This window comes from Accipiter gentilis, chromosome 23 (genome assembly GCF_929443795.1).
Source record: "Accipiter gentilis chromosome 23, bAccGen1.1, whole genome shotgun sequence".
Lineage (NCBI taxonomy): Eukaryota > Metazoa > Chordata > Aves > Accipitriformes > Accipitridae > Astur > Astur gentilis.
In genome coordinates this window covers 5,930,099-5,951,047 of record NC_064902.1, presented here as the reverse complement: position 1 = coordinate 5,951,047, position 20,949 = coordinate 5,930,099, and the positions used below count along the sequence as shown (strand labels likewise).

General features: G+C 42.1%; 2 protein-coding genes across 6 annotated transcripts in view; both read left to right on the top strand.

Annotated features, from left to right (window-relative positions):
* The window catches only part of HEMK1 (HemK methyltransferase family member 1), a 111,788-nt gene extending 110,377 nt beyond the window's left edge, over nucleotides 1–1,411 (top strand). The window contains exon 14 of the transcript XR_007509324.1: nucleotides 1,327–1,411. The gene's annotated coding sequence lies outside the window, so the exon portion shown is untranslated. The remainder of the gene's footprint in view (nucleotides 1–1,326) is intronic.
* The window catches only part of MAPKAPK3 (MAPK activated protein kinase 3), a 104,777-nt gene that overhangs the window by 47,911 nt on the left and 35,917 nt on the right, over nucleotides 1–20,949 (top strand). Inside the window, exons 1-2 of one of the 5 annotated variants that reach the window (XM_049826948.1) lie at nucleotides 1,382–1,471; nucleotides 7,360–7,707. In XM_049826948.1, coding sequence (XP_049682905.1) covers nucleotides 7,483–7,707 — 225 coding nt within the window. In that variant the 5' untranslated portion in view covers nucleotides 1,382–1,471; nucleotides 7,360–7,482. Of the gene's footprint in view, nucleotides 1–1,381; nucleotides 1,472–6,194; nucleotides 6,304–6,596; nucleotides 6,938–7,359; nucleotides 7,708–20,949 lie in introns of those variants that run through there. The other 4 variants (XM_049826949.1, XM_049826951.1, XM_049826952.1 and 1 more) reach the window with 4 other exon arrangements.

Genomic DNA, 20,949 nt, shown 5'->3' with positions numbered 1-20,949 from the left:
ACGTTTTGCCCCTCATTGGCATTCTTCGTGCACGTGGTAGTGCCCTAAGTAGGAAATAGAACGGTGTGCCCGATCTGCCTGTGCCCCAGGCCTTGTGCAGTTGGTTACCTGTGCACAGTCAACATGAGTTGCTGCCATTCCAACAAATCAGTTGTTTAAACCCAGTTTATACCGATATAAATGGCTCTCCACGGTTCAACGTTGAAGAATTAGGACATTGCAGAGGCAGTAACAAGAAATTTTGTTGAGCGATACTGTTGAGTGATAGGGTTTAGTTATGAAAGGTATCAAAGCAAACTCACACTAAAGTCAGGGAGGTAAGAAAAGCCAGAAATCGTGAACCAGCGAGTCCCTTAGGAAAGTTCACCAACGCAACAGCACCATCTGCTGCTAACTCTGTGTTTGAGCAGACGGGCGGCCCGAGTCCCCCTTCCACTGGGGGTAGGTTACACTGCTTCACCTGTACAGTTGGACATTTCTGTAATCTTGTAGAGTTGGTGTAAATGAAAGATTACATCCAAAATCGTAACTCTTGAGAGAGGTCGCTGTGACTGGAGACTGGATTTACCTTTACTATAAGCTTGTACACGGAAGACCGAAAGAAAGTTGCCCCTCTGGCTGCTGCGTGGCCACAAGGCCATCTCTGACACTTGCCCTGCGTTGTAAGGTAAGGAGTAGCATGTGACCGAACAAACATTAACAATAATACATATCTATTCCTTGTTTAGAAAGGCCATCTCGTTGTTTGAGTAGGGCACACCAGTTTCTGTAATCAAGAACACACAAGAGGGCGATGAACTTACCATTGTGGTTTTGATTTCCCAACCTGGTGTGGAGCAATGGAGGAGTCTCCAGGGTGTGGGTGAGCTGTGCCATGGATGTGGGGACATCTGAGCTGGCTCCATGAGAAGAAGAAGTGGCAGAAAAGCAATGGGCTTCATTTCAGGCTACAAAAAGTACCTTGGTGTTACTGTAAGGAACTCACGGTATTCGTTCTCCCTAGGCTTGCTGGCATGTGGTGACCTAGAAGATGATTGCACTGTGGCATCTGTTAGGAACTTTTCTGCTTCTACCAAATGCTGTGTTTCTGCAAAAATTGTATTCCCGAGTGGCCTGGCAGGCCACCCCAGGACTATCAGATAATGTTGCCATACCCATTAGTTGCAGGATCTCTTTCAATGAAAGAAATAGATTAATTTCTTGTGCTCCACTGCAGCATAAAATGAAGCACCATCTTCTGTAGACAGATTGGAAGATTTATAATGCTTTTGATTTATGATACTTCTATGAAAAACCCTGTCTTTTTTTTTCTCTCTGCTGAAACAGAAATGTCCAACCGGTATCTGTCTGTCTTCCTCTGTAAATAAGCCGTGTCCCAGACCACCTTCTGCTCTAAGATCCCCAGACAGCAACCCTTAAGTGGAGGAGGAGGGATGGAGCCTCCCAAAACCTTCCCAATGACCAAGACAAGGTATCTGTAATAAAGTGTCTGAGTCCAGGATTATAAAAGCAACTGTTCCACCCTCTTCTGTATTTCTATAGAAAAATACCTGCCGAGTATGTGCTAACAGGGAAGAAGTAATCTTGAGGAACTAAATCAGGTATTAGAACACGCTCTCCAGATGGTGAGACTGGTGCTTTGAGACTTCTTGTTCCTTCACTAGCAGCTGGTTCACAGTTAGAATTCGTAATTCCTCCTAGAAACCAGGTTATAATCCCAGGTCAGTGCAGAGGGTGTTGAGAATAAAAGAGAAGTTGTTCTGGTTTGGTGATCACAAAGCATCAGGTAAACATCATTGCCTATGAAGGACCTATAAACCTGTTTTTACCTCAGTCATGGAAAGAAAAGAGCTAGGCTGTTTGCTGATGAGCTTTCCTGGTTGTATAGGTAATAGAAACTATTTCAGTTTCTGGCTTGTTGTTGGGCCTTTTTTTCACTTTTTTTTTCTTTTCTTTTTGATGTCTGAGACAGATACCTCCACAGCAGAACTGAAAGACAGGTGAGAAAATATGTACATAGTCTCTGTTTCAGACCACTGTGTACATGACTGACTAAACTAAAGATCCTACAGGAAGCTTCTTTTCTTCTCCTTTATATCGCAATGTTGTTCTTTAGAGCTGCCCTTTCTTTTAATATCACAGATGCAGTTTCTGAAGAACTTCCTGAGAGATTTCATAAGGTTGTTGCCACCACCCAATCAGACAAAGCTGTGTCCTCACTTCAACTTGACAATACAGAGGATTTTCTCTTTGGTGACATCTATATTATGCATCCCAGAGAGTGTATTTCTCATAACACGCAAAAAATACATAGCTGTTACTCAGAGGAAGCAATGTTTCAGAAAAACAAGTCACTATATTTTCAGCTGATGGTGATAATTTCTTTATTGTAGCTGATACTGATTTCCACAAGACATTGCTATCAAAGGACTAACCTCCATGCAAATCACTTTTGTATATAAATAAACTCAGCTAGCTGTAGCATTCAGGTAAGTATCACTCCTCCAAAATACGCCATCCCTCAAAGAACATTTGATGACATTAGCTTTCCTAGCTCTCCAGATGAGAGCAAACGCGGGCATTTAATTTCATTTTTGTTAAGAAATGAGATATTTGAAAGTCTGAAATGTCTTTAATCCCAGATATTACTGTTACTGAATTGCTACAGCATGGCAAAAAGGCAGTGAAAATACCCAGTGGGATAACCAAAATTAACCTTCTGTATTTAAACAGTAGTGCTCTCTGTGTGTAACCCAGGTATCTGTGATATCCAAGACATGATAAAATCAGGAACAGCATATCCAAACTGCATGCTGGCTAAAATATGAAGCTTCACAGGGTTAACATACTAGCTTAGAGAAAAGGGGTGGCTGCCCCAAAGCCTATTGCAAGATTAGGGCCTTATTGTGTGGTTATTTTCTCCTATAAGCTACTCTTCTAGTTTGGGGCAAGGCAGGCATAGCTGAGCTATAGCTATAGCTTCTCTCTTGAAATAAGTTGGTTTGTGTTGTTGCTGTTGGGGATTTTTGGTAAAAACAGGATTAATATTTAATTTACAGTTTTAGGGATTTTTGTGAGGATGAAAGAACTTTTACCATAGTGGGCTCTTATCCTGTAACAGTACTGGTTTTTTTAGAACTTCAAAAAGCAAACATCAATAAATAAATAAAAACGTCTTTTTCAATGAAAAATGTCCCCCAGCAAAATAAGCTGCAGTGGGCCTGTCAGCGTGTCCTCCATCAGTATGTCCAAAGGATGCTAGCGCGGCTTGACCTGCCATGAGCACAAGGAGAAGCCACAGGATCCCCAGTGTAAGTTTCTGATCATATGAGATGTAATTCCCAGGGAGATATAAAACTGCCACTTGAAAGCAGCCATTGTGGGAAATTCTCCCAGAGCCAGCCAGCCAGGCAGACAGCTGCAGCCAGGGTGACCACACTGCGCTCGCTTGCCTTCAGGATGTCTGAGGTGTTGGGGTTAAATGGTTAAACCAGTTGTTAACTCTAAGATGTGTGCCTGAACCCAGCATGCTTGCCATGTGCCCCCCCCCCTCCCCCGAGCTTGTCAGAGAAATTATAAAACCTTAAGCAGCTTAAGAGAGGGATATTACACAAATGAATGTTCTTGGCTCTGTACGAACTGTGTGTGGATTGCAAAGGCTGGGATTTACAAGTGGGGGAACTTCAGAGTGGGTACCCAACATGGGTTTGCAGGTACAGTCACTTAAGACAAACACACACTCAAGCAGAGTTGTTTCATTAGTGCAGCAGCCAGACTGCTTTGGGGCTGCCCAGCGTGGTCAGAATAACATTGAATAAAAAGCATCAGCTAAGCAAGATCAGGAGAGATAGTCCAAGAGCACCGGATACTTTTGGCTGTAACTTATAGTATCAAATTGCCACCTTGTTACTTGTGAAAACACTCTGTTGCAAAGACTTTTAGATACTGAGAAATACTTTGTCACTGGTTTTAAAGATTTTCCGCACATGATATTCGTGTTTTGCCTGGGGTAAAGATATGCTTTGTGCTCAGAGAGCCTATCTAAGACAAAAAATGAACACAAAAAGCAAGGGATTATAGTTGCTTTTTGTTCCTCAGCTGTGGTCATCCTTGTGTACCGTGAGGCTATTTGATACTTGGGATGGTGCTGGAAAGGCTTTTTCAGAATTTATGGTGGGTGAAATTGGCAGAGGGCTGGTGTAAGGCCTTATTAACCATGATTCACACTGGGTTTTTAAGGGCTTTGCTCTGTTTAAACTTATTACTGGTAAAACAGTGAACTTTGCTAAGAGCGTATACAGACAATATAGAGCAGTGAACCCAAACAAGCGTAACTTTCGGTAAGATACCATTTAAAGCAGTGACTTGAAACGTGTGTTTGTATCCTACCAGTTGAACTCTTCTCAGTGGGAGACTGTTCATAACTGAGACGTGTAGAACCAACTAACTTCACACAGAAGAATCCTGTCTTATTCCCTCATCTTTCCTCCTTTCTTTCCACACAAAGCTTATTTTGTAGAAACTCATTCTTGTAATAGTTAGAGACATAATTTCTTAATGAAATTCCTTGCTTCTGACACACTCTGTAAAAAATAGCAACCCCTTAAGTAGACATCTGTTTGGAATTTTTGCAATGCTTAATATGTCCCAGAACAGGGCCATAAATAGTCTTCTGCTAGCTTTAATGTGCTAGCCGTTGTAACTTGTGCTTGCTTTGGTCAGCCATAGACTTTTGTATAAGAGTTACATGGAAAGATCAGAAGTGGAGCTGGGAATGGGAGCTACAAATTGGTGTGAGCGAGTATACTTCTCATTATAAAATAAGGAAGAGAGATGAGAGATTTAGAAGTTTTCTGAAGGGTCTGGCCCCCCGTGACTGTGAGCTGGGAAGAGGACTATAGTTACCTGTTGCAAAGAGAAGTAAATTACCATCCAGGACAAATAAAACAGCGAATACAGGCAGAAGCCGTGGGAAGGAAAATAAGAGCAAGCTGCTGACTACAGAACAGTGCTATTGAAGGCTTGCAACCTGGGAGCTTACAGTTATGTATATGCTTCCCTGAGATTGCCACTGTGGGAGGTGGTGCAAAGCCTAAGAAGGCTGGAAGCCAAACCTGAGAAGGAAAGGTTGGAAACAGCAGATTTCCTCTGGGACTTGAATTGCCCAGAATAGGTGAACTGAATCAGGGGACCAGGCCCTCCAGTAGCTGAACTGCTGAAAGCCTGGAAGGGAAACCTGAGGCAGAATAGCTGTAGCATCACATCACAAGACAATAGATACACTGCAGATCTGCATCCTGCTAAGTTGAACTACTTTTTATCCCTTGGAGAAAGGACTCATTAGCCCTTTTAATTATTTTCTGAACCGCTAGAACTCCAGATGCCATTGTGTTATGTAAAATGACAAATGTATTTTTAACTCGTGAAGCATGTGAACTTTAAGCTCTTTCCAGTGATACAAGTACAGCTCCATTTCAATGCATGACTCATCTTCACATGTAGGAAAAACTCAGCATTTCACATCCCTATAACTACACTCTGTGCACCAGCGAGGAGCGACAGTTGCTGTGGGAACCATCACTTTTAATATCCTGACTGTGCATACAAAAGCGCAAAGCAATACCGTCGGCTTATTTGGCAGAAGAGGTCGCCTTTAATAACAGCACCGACTATTTCGGTAGCCATAGCGCCTGAAGGATCACAGTCTGCCCAGCATCGAGTCCCAGCGCTTTGCTCCGTAGCAATAGCCTTACAGTTTAACACAGGTTTCAGAGCGAAGGCGTCAGTCCTTTCCCTTTCCTACAACGGGCGGTCGGGGGGGAAGGGGCCGGCGGTGCCCCGGGCCGGGCCTCCCCTCCCCGCCACCGCGCGGGCGCGCTGCGGCACAAGCCCGGAGCCACCGAGGCAGCTTCATCCCCCTCCGGCAGGGCCGTTTACCTCAATAAATACCTTAAAAACACCGCCCTACGCAGGGGATGTTCTCCGCCACCCGCTCGTCCTTCCCCGGGGCAACCTGCCGCCCTGCCCCACGCAGCCCCGATGAGGCGGCTCCCGCTCCCCTCCCAGCCCCCTGCGGGGCCCGGAGCGGCCCGACCCCGGGGCAACCCTCACGGTTCCCCGGGGTCGGGCCGGCCCGGGCCCCGCTGCGGGCGGTCTCCCCTCAGCGCGGCGGCGGGGGGGGGGGGGGGAGAAGGCGGCGCGCACCTGCCCATGGCGTCGGGGCGGGCCGAGGCAGAACCCCGCCTTCCGGGACTCCGCACCGGGAAGCCTCGGCTGGGGCCGCGCCGCGCCGCTCACAGGCAGGTAACCGTCCTCCGGCGGGGCTCGGCGGTGGAGTTCCCCCACCGTCAGACCCTCCGCTACCACCCCGGTGGTTCCCCGCCGCCCCCCACCCCCCTCCTCCCCCAATCTCCCCCCGTGGGGTCTGCCTCGCCTCGCCTCGCCTCACCTCACCTCAGGGTTTTCCCGCCCTCCGCCTCGCAGTGCGGGGGCGGGGGGGAGGGCTGGCGGAGCCGCCCCGCCGCTGGCTCTCACTGAGGGAGCCGCTCCCTCGCCCGGGGCGGCTGTCTGCGGGGCAGGCCTCGGGCCCGGCAGCCCCGCGGCGTGAGGAACGGCCCTCAGCCTCCCCGCGGTGCTTCGCCTGCTCGTGGCTCAGCGGTGTTAACGGGGCTCGGAGGCTCTGGCACCGGTACCTTCCCCGGGACTACGGTCCTGAGAGGCCAGAGGCCCTCTGGTCCCCAGCGGGGTCAGGCAGGTCCTCGCCTTTGGGAGCCACGCCGTTGCATCTCGACGTACCCGAGTTTTTAGGTGGTTTGATGGTCCCCTAAGGAATGCTGCGCCTGCCCCTCGCTCTGTGGACGAGGGCAGTTCGGTGAGCGCTGGCTCAGCGTCAGGTCTGATGCGTGCCCAGGTGGTGCCCCTCTGGGGTTTAATCCCGGTATTCGTGGTTCTCCTGTGTAACTTGGAGTGTCAAGATGAGGCAGGGGACCACCGCGGAGGTTTCTGCGTAAAAAGTTGAGGCAAGGAGTTGATGCAGGTTCATAAGCTCCTTGAAGCAGAGGCTGTCTCTGCTCTGTTGTACAGAGCTTAGCTAAGTAAGACTTTAGTCCAAGACTCAGCGCAGGCTCTTGTTGCAGTAAAAGCCGTGATTTATAACTGCAGACTGGTCGCCGTGTATATTGGAACAGGGGTGACTGGTCTGTAAGGCTAAACAAAGTGTGGCTTTCCTGAGGTCAGCCTCTGCTTTTGGTCTCACTAGCACCTGGTCATCTTGTTCGAGAAAGGAAGAGAGAAAAGTAGTGAGGTGGGAGAATGGTTAGTTGACATCAATCGCTAATACTGTTTTACATTTTTACTCAGGACTAAATGGCGAGCAAATGGACTGTTTGAAGCAGTGGGTTTGATCACCTAAGAGGAGGGACTCTGAGGATACCCCACAGGGAATCTGTTGGGTATTTCTGTCATCTCAGACTCTTCCCTGATATGGAACAAAGTGAAGGTGAACAGGAATCCCAGCCAGAGAGTCACGTGGAAAGGAAGAGCAGTGTGAAATCCTTGCCTGGGGGAGCAGCCCATGTCAAACTGGAGATAAAAAAACATGCAGTTACCGATGACTACAAGCTCTCCAAACGGGTACTAGGGTTAGGAATCAATGGCAAAGTACTGGAGTGTTTCAACAAGGAGACAGGCCAAAAATGTGCTTTGAAGGTATGTAGGCTTTTTCTTTTTTTCCTTGTTTATGGCTTGGAGGCCAAAGTTCACTTCCAAAGCCCTGTAAAAGCTACTTGTTCTGTTACTTGCATTTTACAGAGAGTGCTGCATGAAGAATTTGAATATGTGAAGATGTTTGTGATTACTTACACCATTGTAGTCCAAACTTGAGTCTTTTCCAGAATATTCTGTCTGAGCCTGAGGATAATGTTATCAGCTGTTAAATGCTCGTGTTCATATTTAAAAGACAAAAAAGCGGGGGAGAGAACAGTGTCTTTCTTGGTGTGTTCTGTGAGAAAAGTTGCTAGATTTTGAATGAACTTCTTATGCAATACTTGGGAAGGAAACTATTTTGGATCTTGTGCAATGAAATAGGCCTAAACTGGGAAGTATTTAAATGTTTATTGGTCTTCAGGCTTTCCTCCCTTTGAAGACTTTTCTTAGGGGCATTTCTAGTTGTTTACTCGCTCTCCTCTTTATTTTTGCAATGCATTTACACAAGGGTATTACCTGGGAAAGCACTGATTACACCAGTATGGCAAGTAAGTTTAGTAGATATTTATGATGATAAGTACCACTTAAATAAATGTAGCAATAAATAACCATTCATTAGAGAACATAAAGGTTGCCTGCCTTTTGCTCTGCAGCTTTTAAACTTGAACATTTCCCTGATGCTTTTAAACCACATTGTTAGAAAAAGCAGCCCAAATGAGAACCGGGATGGTTCTGTATGTTAAGACTGAAAACCAGCTGAAGTAATTGTCATGAGAATTACTTAAGAATGTTACTGAGTCCTTGCCAGTGTTAATCTGATTAGGTGGGATGTCTAGAAGGCTTTCAGGTACCCTTTCTTTTCTTAAATCTCACACTCCATGTTTGCTGACAGCAGCACAGATATGCTGGTGGTCAGCTGGAAGGTCTGCCAAGGTCTGGGTATGGTCTTACCTTTACCAAGCTAGAACTGCTATCGCCAGCAAAGCCTTTGCACTTTGATAGAGCAGCCTGGAAATATCTGGTAGCTTTCTGTATTGAAAAGGTTTTTAATAGAGGAACTAGAAAAGCTTATAATACAATAACGTGCTGATTAATTCACGTTTCCAACACTCTCATTTTCTTTGTCACACTGGTTTTTGTATTAGCTTCACATAGCTGACTCACAGAAGTTTTATCATGGGGAAACGGGAGGTTTTGGAAAACAGACTGGAAATACTGGGGGTTTGCGCCTGCATAGGGGAGCATCAGGTTTTTACAAGTCTGAGGTGATCCATTAATCAGCTCCTTCTGAAATGCTATCAACGTTAATTTCTATACTTCGCATACTGTGATGAAGGATAATAGTACTGAAGCTGTTCTGCTGTTTCTGAAGACTTCAGTGGCTTTGCTGCTGATTATAGACCATTCATACTTAAAAGGTTTTGCAGTTGTAAGGGCTGGAAGCATTTTGAAATGGAAGTTGCCATTCCAGAGCACAATCCAGTGGCAACAAGTATGTTCCAGAGCAAATTCTGTTGCTCTGGAATCAAATAGGAAATACATTCCTATGCATACTAGCATCTGTGAAATATTTTTTTAATTCAGCACTCATAGTTGGGGAGGGGGAGAAGAGAGGTAAAGTTCCTGTGCCCTGACAGAATGTTCTCTGCCTGACAGGGAGGAGGAACCTATAGCAAGTGGACACTATAATACCAGTTTCTGTTTAGCACTGATTGAGTTGGCTGATTTTTTCAGAACTTTTAAAATATATTAAGGACTGAAGTACCCCCTCCCTTCTGAAACTGGAGTTTTGTCAGTAATGGCTAATATAATATATCACTGAAATTACATTATATATGCGTTTGTCATCTTCCCCCCACCCTAGCTGTAGAATGTGTGCACTTTTCTTCTGAAAGGGACAGAAATATTAAGAAGTTTATGAGTTCTCCAGGGAGTTTAAATGGCAGATGATAGTTTGGTGCTTGCATATATGTATTTCTCATCATTATGAGTTTAAGTGCTGAATAAAAAGTTAAATATGCAATTAAGTAAAACTGCCAGCAGCCCAGAGAGAATCCGCTATTCTCTCCAAAGATGGTCTAATGAGAAGATTGCCCAACAAGGAAGGATAAAAACTGTGCTTGGTTAATTGGCAAAAATAGAAAGATCTTTTCCTAGCCCTGAAGATATTTGCAAGGATGAAGTATTCAGTGGAAGTTTTTCCGTTGTTTCTTGTGAAACCTGAACTGGGCCACACAAGTCCCAAACCTGCTCCAGATGAGACTTCAGAGCAAACCATCCAGTCAAAACAGTTATGGAAAAGGGACAAGAAACTTGGGAAAAAAATGTTTAGAAACAGCTTCAGTGCAGAATTCTCTGTGTAGGGACAGTAGGGCCTGGCGTTTCTGCCTTGCCACTGCTCATACTTCCTAGGTGTGATGGCAGGGCTGTCATTCACTTACAGGAATAGAAAGTGGAGGCTGATGAAGCTGTCACAAGAAAAAAAAAAAAGTGGTCTGACAGGTAAAGAGAAATGTGAAGATTGAATTGCAGGTTGAACAGGAAAAAAGGGATACTGGATGGATTTTTTTTTTTTCTGGAGGTTGCTTGTGCAGTATCCATTGAGATCTATGTATATTTGTGGACGAATACTTCAGGCATGAGTGTGCTCACTGTAACCTGCTCCTGGGAAAGGAAAAACACCACTTCTGCTCCTGAAGATAAAGCGTAATAGTCTGTTCCCCTTCACACCAAACTCGCCCATTAAAGCAGCTTCTGACTTGGCAGATGGCACTGCTTTCTGCCTGCAGGTTTTCTTTTATATGGGAACACAGCCAGCACAGCCAGGATCTGGATAGAAATTACTCAATGGAAGGAATTTTAACTGAGGTACTCAAGAGGAAAGGGCTCGAACAGGCAGAAACATTCGTCCCCAGAGCCATGTGTCAGTCAAGCACTACATACTGGAATTGGGAGGTTCCTGTTGTCTTCTTTAGTCTGTGGCCATAATTGGAACTAGTTAGGATTCCACTAATCATTTTAGAGTGGGAAAACACAAGACATCCTCTCAGAGGTACTGCAGGGCTTTGGTTATTTTCCTAAAGTATTATGTGGCTTAGTTTGCTCTGCTTGGCCTTGTGATTTGCTACATGCTTTTACCATGTGCTGTCAGCTTTGTTTCTGTTAGATTGAAATGCCACACACATTGCTGTCCTGCTCCAGAAAATCTAATCTGGTTACTCACTTAGATGCATAATGACATTTTGGCTGAACAGCACTGTTTCCAAACGGTGAGAATGCAGGGATTTAGAAAAGTAGAAGCATAAAGAAAACTGCTGTGCAGGACTGTGGCCTTCTAGAATGCAACCCTGTTTTGGTCTCTCTCTCCCTTACAAATAGAAACCCTTCTCGGATCTCTTTCCGTAGTTGATCCAGAAATAGCAGTCAAGTGAAGTCTAGTCACTGTTCTATTTTTATCTCGTCTTTGCCAGGCTGCCCCCTTCTGTTCACTTTACTTTTTGGGGCTAAAATTTAACCTCCACTCCTTTAACACTGTCATCAACGTGAGGGTTCTCTGCTGTTTTTCACAATCCTCCCTGGTTTTAGGGAGAGGAGGAGACCAAAATAGCTGACTACCTGTGAGAATAAATGTGGTCTCCTGGGACTTGCCTCCCATTAAAAAAAAACCCAGCCTACAGTTCCTTGTTTTTTCTTTCTTTTTCCCTCACTTCTTTTTCTTTTCTTTTTTTTTTGTTTGTTTTGTTTTCCTTGGCACAAATTCCTGCGAAGTGGTGTCAAAATAATATTTCAATGCATTTGATGACCTGCTTTATTTTTGTGAAAGATGGTAGAAAGGGCTCAGACAGAGTTGGGATCAAGAAAAGAGAACTAGAGAGTGTTCTGCTGGGGTACTGGGACTTCTCTGCATCTGCAGCTTCAGGATTTTGGTGGATGTTTCAGGATGTAAAAACAGTGTTACATGTCATTGGCACACCATTCACCTTCAGTAAACAGATGTTGCTTATTTCCAGGAGAAGAAAAGGAAGGACAATTCAGGCATAGCAGCAAAACAAAGACCCTGGAACTTCAGGAAAAGAAAGTACGTTGGATATGATTGTATTGGTACTTTTGATATGAAAACTCTCCTGAATAACAGTATAGCACTTGTAAAGTGCTTCTCCCCTAAGCCCTGTGCATATGCACCATATACTGCAGCTGTCTTCCAGTCATCTGAGACTTCTGGGTTAAGGCAGAGTATATATGGATTGACCCACTGGTTCATAGGTCTTACCCTCCAGAATAAATAGTGAGTTAAGCCCTGACCTGCCTCATGAAAAATGTCCTGTGCTGTTAAGTGCGAACAACAGAGTCTACGTGACTTCCTGATTTGAAGACAAACAGGTAAAGTCTGAAAGTTAAAGCAAAAAGCAAATACAAAAGTGAACAGGCTCCTTACCTTTTAGATTTAAGGAAATTTTGGTGAATGATATAAATTATAATCATAGAGTAGGAGGCTCTACTGTTATCCATAAGAATATTAGCATAACTTTGTGCTCAGAAGGAAGGAAAACAGTAATGGAGAAAGAAATTTTGCAAAAAAAATCATTCCTGAAATGGTTCTTGGAAACCACACATGGGACTATATGGAGAATGTTGTTCTGCTTTCCAACGTGGAGTCGTCGTGGAGAAAGATAGTCATTCTGCATCACCTTAACTTCATTTAGTCTTGAGCTACGTTTCTGTCTCTCACTCAATTTTAGTGTTTCTGATTATGTTAAATAATACTACATCATGTAAGCTAATTGCTGGATAATCTGTTTTCGCTTAGAGTACCATGAAGTCAGGTCATGATTGCTCACAAACAGGAGACTGTACAGTCCAAAGTATCTGTTTTGCAAGTTATCTGAAGAGCTGGTACTTTTAAAATACCTTGTTTATTGCCTGAAATAAGATGATGATCAAGGAAAAGAATGCAGCAGTGGAGAAGGCAATGCACACAGTGAAAGTGAAGGTTATTTTAGGCTATTTATTGTAGAATAGGAAGTGTTAACAATCTTCTTAGGTTCTATAGGTTGCATTTTTAGAAGAGAAGAAGATTACGCCAGATTAGGAATGAAACATTTCAACATTTTCACAATAAGGAAGAATAATGTACTAAGAATAATAAGGAAGAATAATTGTACTAAGCTAGAACTGTTGTGGGAATTCAGGGGAACCAAGTGTAATTGTTGGTTAGGGTTTGTGCAGGATGAAGGAGCTCTTGCTTTACTGGAGTGATGTATGTTTCAGGGGTAAATTAGCACTTTCTAGTGAAGTGTTCTGTAGTTCCCTCTTACCTACCATGTTTCCTGCAGCCTATTTATACTGGTTTATCTCATGCGACAGTAAATTCAGTGTCAGTAACACAGCTGAGTGTGAGTAATAAACTCCAGGAGCAATGTGTTGTAGATCAAAGCCAGACAGAGCGTAGAATGAATATGAGTTCAGAAAAGTTCTAGTTAAATGGCAGCCCCCAGTGTATGGAGGAGTACTTAAAATATGGATAGCATGAGACTGGTCCTTGAATTTTATCCTTCAGTGCCAATCTTGGCAAGTATTACGTAAATATGCATAAAATACCTAAAATAACATTCAGTCGATTAAAAAGTGGGTCGTTTCTACTGCTACAAGAATTGTTTTTAAACCAGTGAGTCATTCAAGACCTGAGTCTTTGAGCACTTTGTACGTATTTGGGCCAGAATGGCACCTTCCAGAGTGTCAGTTGGACTAGTTAATTTAACAAAGGTGGACTTCATCAATTTACTTTGAAGATCTGACATTCTTGACTGGTCTTTTCCTTATTTGAAATACAGCAAATAATTAATTAAAAAAAAATAAAAAAATGAGCTTGGTCTGAAATAATAAAACCATGTGTAGTAAATTCTTACTGGGTTCAGTGGCAGTTCATTAAGCCTAAAAAGTGCAAATGGAAAGGCAAATGCTATAAACTATTAAGTCATCTTGAAAAAAACAAAACTATGTTGATGCTACATGGCACCTTCTGTGTTCTCTTCCAGTCTACTAGGAAGCTGGCACAAGTTATACTCTGACTTGTATAGCAGCAAAGCTTGGGAAGATCAAGGTGTGTTCCCCTGCCTTCATCCAGGTTCAAAGATCTGAGAAAGTATTATAGATAGGTGTTTTATCTCAACTGCGAGGAAGGTGCTTAAAGGGAGAGCACCTGTGCGTATCAGTCAGACACGACTAATCGCTTGACACCCTCTTTCGACTAGAAGACCCTTCTCTTTGTCTCTCCCTCCTCCCTTTAGAGTCTAAATCCTCCTATTCCATTTAACTAAAGTAAAACCGCACTGATTCATGCTAGCTGGAAGTCTCATTACAGATAACAGGATTTTGCAAATCAGCTGTAGTGCAAGGAAACAATAAGCAAGAATTTTAAAGTTAATTTACAAGACAAGTGTACTTCAGCCTCATTTAGTTATGATAGTACCATCTAGAGAGATGCCCAGACCGGAAAAACCTGATAACATCTTTTATAATTTGGGAAGAATCAGAGCCACACCTCAATGTCATGGCTCACACACATCTTTTTTTCCTTAATGTATGTTCCTCTGGCTGTGGTAGTACCCTGTGTAAGGGCAGCCTGGTCTGACAATAAATGACTTCTCATGATAGCTTGCTGCCAGTTAAGTCTCAATAGAACAAAGAGATTATTTTCATGGTGTGATAAATTCATGGGAAGCATAGAGAAAGAAGATGTCACTGTCATTGGGAGGAAGAGCCAATGTGAATTTGAGAAAGTTAATAGATGAATCTCTTGCATATAAAGACTGTTTTGTGTTAAACCCTTTAACTGTATGCAGTGATTATTTTTTCAAAAAAAAAAAAAAAGCAATCGTTGATTTATTTACTTAATCATATGCAACATTTTCCGTCCCTAAATATTTTTGCAGCTACTATTTGCTTGACCCTGAAAAAGTTTTCATTTCTCATATGATGTACATTCCTTGTTATGGAATTTTTCCATGTGAAATATGTCTTTAGAACCCCAGACCTTAGGATCGTGTGTAATATTCTAATAGTAACAGTATAGCTGTCTGCATAGCTATCCTAAATTCTTTAGGTACAGTGGAGCTGTTTTAACTGTTTGCATTGTGGCTCTTGCACTGTAAGAAAACATGGTGACATTCATGAAAAGGAAAGTGGCAGAGATGTGGCCAGTGTTGGAGGTGGAGAGTAGATGACCTGTTTACTGAACTGGAAAACCGTGAGAATTTCTTTCCATCATCACCAGTGAAAGCTGGTGGTGCAGTCTGTCTGGATTAGAGTGTATAAACTGTGTGGATTGTGGTATTTTACACAGACTTCCTAAGTACTTAAGATGATTCAAAGCTCCACAAATGAGATTAAGCTATAATGCTCCAGCATTTTAATACCTCAGGCGTGAAGGGGGAGAGAATTCTTGCTCAGCATGTAAATCACACGTGGCCTCCTAGTTCCTGAATCTTTGTAATATATTGCATTTTGCACTGAAGCTTTCATGGCCTGTTTTAAGAGAAAAAGCAAATATTAAATTTGTGTAGAATTAATTTCTCCTCCAGAAAAGTTTGCTTGCTGAACTTGCTTAAAAAATCCCAAAACAAACCACCCTGAATATACCATCTTTACGAGCAATTTCAGATGTTCTGGCTAAGTAGTCAATCTTATTAAAGTTGCACTGTTCACAGATCTTAAGTCTTGCCAGTTCAAACTGGCTTTTCTCCATGGGCTTTTTCCCAGGATTTTTTTTCTTCTTTCTTGAATACTCTCTTAAGTATGCTGGCATTCCAAGTAACAGGCCCTAGGCAGCTCCTGGGATCTGAGTCAGCTAGGGCTGAGGACAGATTTATTAAGCCCATTGTAAGGGGAGAGCTCAGAAAAACGTTTTTTGTTTGTTTTTTTGGACAGCACTTCTAAAATATATAAACTGTTTGGAAGTGGCAGGGTGTAGAGTGACTCATGCTCTTCATCCACTGCACTTTCTTGTGTGGTGAAATTTTGGCTGGGGTGAGTAGTTTGCCTAGGTGTGAATCAGCTGTAAGCCTTATGAAAGCACTTGAGTAGTGATTTGTAACTGTAGTTGGTTTCTGTTATACTGTGGGGTGGATCTGGTTTTTATTTTTGATTTCAAAGGAGAGCAGTTGTAAACTGGATAGGGAGCAGCTGCCTCACACACCTGTGTTCTGTGTGGGACTCCTGTGTATTCCTTAGCATCAAATCTACCATATAATTCAGGGATGAAGAGTCTTTAAAATCCTGTTTGTGGTGCCACAAGGCCTGACATTTGGTACTGCTACAGCTGCCAGTGTTCTCCTCGCCTGGAGTTGTAATGACGAGAAATACTGTCCTTTACTTGCTTCATTTTTAATCAAAAATGTATTTATTTATTATTCCTGTAAAGGATTAATTTCTCTCGGGGCCTTATTCCATTTCCCACATGTTGCTTTTAGTCAATGTGGCTTTGTCAAAAGCAGTCTGGTTTCCACAGCAACGGAGTTGTTAACACCAAAGATGTCAGTGCTCGAAGGTGGGGAGGGGAGGGGGCTGCATTTTCTGGCTCAGCTGCCTTGCCACGGTAGAGGCCCTTGCTGCAGCCACGCTACAGTACAACGTCTCCATTGTCTTTGTGAAGAGTAAAAGCCTTTCATTTTGTTCTACTCTTCCCTTTCCAATCAATTTGCAGTCAAAATTTGACATTTGGGAGGGTGACAGGGCTTGATGGTTCTTTGATGCTCAGAAGCTTCCTGTTCTTTCAAGCCCTCTGTTCTGAAGGGCGCTGCTCTGTTGTCTGCTTTTTTAAGAGTTTTTCTGTGAACAAAATAGCACTTGCATACATGCAAAACCTGTAGCAGCAAGTTTGTGACAGAGGAGAGTAGATGTCTATTCTTTGACCCATGTTCAATGTCTGCTTATGAATGATAACACAAAAAATGATCCATCCTTTTACCTTGCCCGGTAATGTGAAGCCTGCTCCAATTAAACCTGCTCAGATGGGTCTTCTGAGGCACCCATCCCCTTAGGTGGGAACTAAGCCTCACTCCTATTGACCTTGGAAAATTGCATTGTTTAAAAGTATTTTCTAATACATAGTTAACCTGTGAAATTCATTGCCTCAGGAGCCGAGTGGTAGTGATGCTGTAAAGATCTTGGGAGAAAAAAGCGCTTCTCTGAGTATTGCAAATGTGAAGAATACTGTACAAATATGGCTGTGGTGTTCTAGATCCTGTTGTTACAACTTACAATTAGAAAACTGCCAGGGTAAGTAATGAAACTGTCAGCTTCTGAAGGCATCTTTTTGCTTGTCTTGTGTTAAGTGTATTGCTGCTGCAGGTGTAAAATATCCTCCTGTCCAAGGAGAGGGAGGTGGAGCTTTGGTGTCAGCTTTGCAGATGGCTGTAGCTCTGGGTAATGCCCATCACTTGCATAAATAGTTTCATGTAAGGGTGTGTCTTCCTGGGCAAGTTGTTCTTGTCTAAACTAGGGTGTAAACATAAAGTGAAATAGGTTTTCCACAACGGCTATTCATATCTAAATCTGTTTTTTTTGTTGTTTTTTTTTTTTTTTTAATATTTTATTTCTTCCTCTTATGACGGGTAGGGCAGGAAAGCACTTTTATCAGACTTGGGCCATGGAAATGCAAACAGTATAATGTTGAAACTTCTTTTCAGGCACTTTCTGCTGCTTGTTTTTGCCTTTAATAGAAAAGATGGTAAAAAGCAACTGCTGAAGACAGGTAAAATCAGAAGCTGAAACTGTAGAGAAATGGGAAGTTAGTGCTTTAAACTGGCTGAAAAACATGATGAAATCATGTACCCAAATGCAGATATGGTTTTAATTCAATTTTTTGATGCCTATTAATGACTTTTAAAGACTAAGCTTTGTATCTGCAACTTAGAATCGCAACCCACTTTTGATAGCTGGTTGTATTCTTACTGTTTATTTCTGTCACTTTCTGAACAAGTATCTGGCTCTACATTGGAGTTTGTGGTACACAAGTCATTCTTACAAAGGGCAAAATCCCTGGATAGCTGTCTTGTCTACTGGAATGAGGTGTTTTGCCAGGTTTACCACATTTCGTTGGGTCATTTTTCAGTTGATTATGTTTGGAAACCTACGAAGTAGCATCTCACAGGTTTTTCAGCACCGGAGTGCAGGGAAGCAGACTGCTGACAAAGTGAGAGTGGTAGATGAGGAAAGGTCAATTAATTTAGAAACAGTCTCAGTTCTGGTGGATTGGTATCAAGTGGAATTTTCCTCCAGTCTCTCAGCTCTGTAACAACTTTTTCCTGTTGCTGAGATGCTCTGATTAAAGGCCTCTAAGTTGGAGGGAGTGTGAGAGTGACTTTCAGTTCCAGTTTCATTTCAGAAACCCTGATTGCCTGGCATGCCTCTGTTTTGGCAGGTGAGTGTGACTGCCTTGACTTGGGCTGGGCCTATATGCCTGTTACCGTTGAAAAATGGGACGTGATACTCAAGATCTATAAAAACTAACCTCTTACTGCAGTAAGGAGGAGGAGAAAACAGCAATATACATTATTGATAAAAGACTTCATACAAGAGCAATTAATTCTGAGTCTTTCCCACCTCTCTGCTGTCTGAATCACTGTTGTGGAGGTGTGAGGGAGGGTGAATGACTTCAATGTTGTGTGTTTGTGCACAAAAGCCAAGTCTCACAGGGGAAATATGGAGAAAGTTCTCACAAGTGTTGGTTCAATAAAACATCCAACACAGCAATAATAATTTTTTGTTAAATCAAAATACCCCATACTGGTTCCTGGTATCTGTGACAGTCTTGTTTTTTTGGCAATATGAGCTAATAACTGTGTAGGACTGTTTAATTTAAAAACTAAAGCAGGAGTTTGCCTGCATCCTACAAGTAAAGGGCAGTTTTGGAGAAGGAGAATGGTTTGATTGTGGAGCCTGGGTAGTGTCAGTGTGAGAAAGGGCTGTGTGGCAGTCCTCTAAAGACAGGATGGGAAAGCATCCATGATACTACTGAATGTGGAGTTTCTCACGTGTCGTCTTTCCCATCTATCTCAAGAATCAAAGGTCGTGAGGAGGTTGGCGTTCTCTGTTTTTGTTTATGTATAACTTCTAAACTCAAACATCTGAGCCCATTCAGTGTGCTATGACTTTTTATTGTGTGCTGAACAACTGTTTTCTAACACAAGTCCTGTGTGTTCCAGATGTGGTTTCTTCATCTCTGTTTCTTGACTCAGCAGACCAAAATGGTCATTTCTGTCTTTTAAAATTGATCTACTGACCTGCATTTCAGCAAGTTAAAATAGGGATGACTTGGTAGGGGAAGGTATTATTAGTATCACTGATAGTCACCAACTTCTCATGTGTGCAACACACCACATACATCACGGAGGAACATTGTGCTGTTTTATATTAAAAATTAATGATGTTAATGTGTTCCATCTTCACTTGGTTTCCTGCTGCGTAGGGGATTACCAGTAGACAACTGCACATCATTACTCCTTTATGTGCACAGGAGCATTAAATGCTCTTTGGTTGACATTAGCACTGTTAATATATTATTAATATGAATCAAGGTTCTGTTTTATGATTGCTTCTTATTACCCAAAGGTTCCTCCGCCTCTCTGAAGGATGATATCTTTCAAATCTCCCTAGTACATTGGGTTTTTTATAAAAGAGTTCACCAGAGTAGATCTCCCTCAATTTCAACTACCTAACCTGAAATGATTCAAAGGAGAAATGACTTTTCTAATGTGGTGACACTACTGAGAAATCAGGTTGCATTGAGTTGTCTTAAGCTGTCTGTTCAAGCCTTCAAATAGTACTTAAACTTTAATTAAAAAATAAATTAACTTTAATCAAGATAATTTACACTTTCATACCACATTTAATCTAAATCAGCAAGTTATTAATCAAAATACCTTATACCTTTGGACCGTAGTCAATCTTTAGATTCCTGTGCACATTTTGTTGCATGATCATACAAAATCTTGGCTGTTTTGCATTTCGGCTTGCATCTACATAGAGTGATTGGTGTCCCTGCTACAAAACTCAGGGGGATTTTCTTATTTTCTATTTGCTTTTTAAAAATAGGTTAATTAAATTTATAAAGCATTTTCCTAAACAAATAAATAGAATCCTATGCGGATGCTGAGCTATGTGTTAGTGTGTATTGGTCGCTAATTACTGCTACTGAGACATCAGGAGCAATGATCTCTCTTCCAGTCTGGTATGACTGATTACCATTAATGGCTTATAGCTGACTGCTTGTTTTGTAGGGAATACTTCTAGGGAGCCCAAAATCAGTATTCTTGGGACCTCTGACATCTTCCTCCATGCTTGGGAGAACTTCATCGGCAAATACTCGTGGTTTTGTGCTTTCATTCAGTTTATTCCACGCTTTTTAACTTTTTTCTTCTGTGTAATCAGGGCAGAAGTTGATTCCTTTCTCTTCCACCCCCACCTTCTTCTGCTATTCATTCTCTGGAAGGATTACATTTTAACTGCTAAATGTCAGTAAATGTCAATTTTTCCTTCCACCTCAAAACTTCCATTTTATTATTAAAAATTATATGAGGGGAAAGTAATCTGTGAGACATCATTCTTCACAATTTTTCCCTTTTTCTTCTCTCCGATCCATTTAGCATTCAATAAATAGAAACTGTACTCCCAAAGTATGATTAAGTTTGCTGTTAATCTTTTTACAAACTGCTAACTTTGGAGTCTTCAGTATCTATTTTTTCATTTAATAAGGTATATGTTGAAGAACAAAAAGTAAAATTGCTTTAAAAATAAAACAAGTATTTGCATTTGAACTTTTTCTGAGGCCAGATAGAAGTGTATTATCTCTCTACACTGCTTTTTCTTTACAGTTGATGTGTTCCCCAATCAGTTAGTTTTTAATGATTCCTAGGTTTTTTTGTTTTGGGTTTGGGGTTTTTTTTTATTAGTTATATAGAACTGTAAGCTCTGGTATATAATTTGTATGTCCTTTGTTTTCTGAAATCACAGAGCTTGTTAGCTCAAAATAAAATACATTGTTTTGCCCTTTTTACATGTTTGTATATATCTTTGTGTAAGAACACAAGAGCCAAAATTTATGTTATTTAGAAAACAGGGAAAAAATAAACATTAATTACTAGGAACTGTAGCCCACTAGAGGCTTGTTAGTAACCACAAATATATAACAAAATCAAACTTGTAGGATGAGTAACTAAACCAAAAATGTTAGATTCCTTTCTGCCT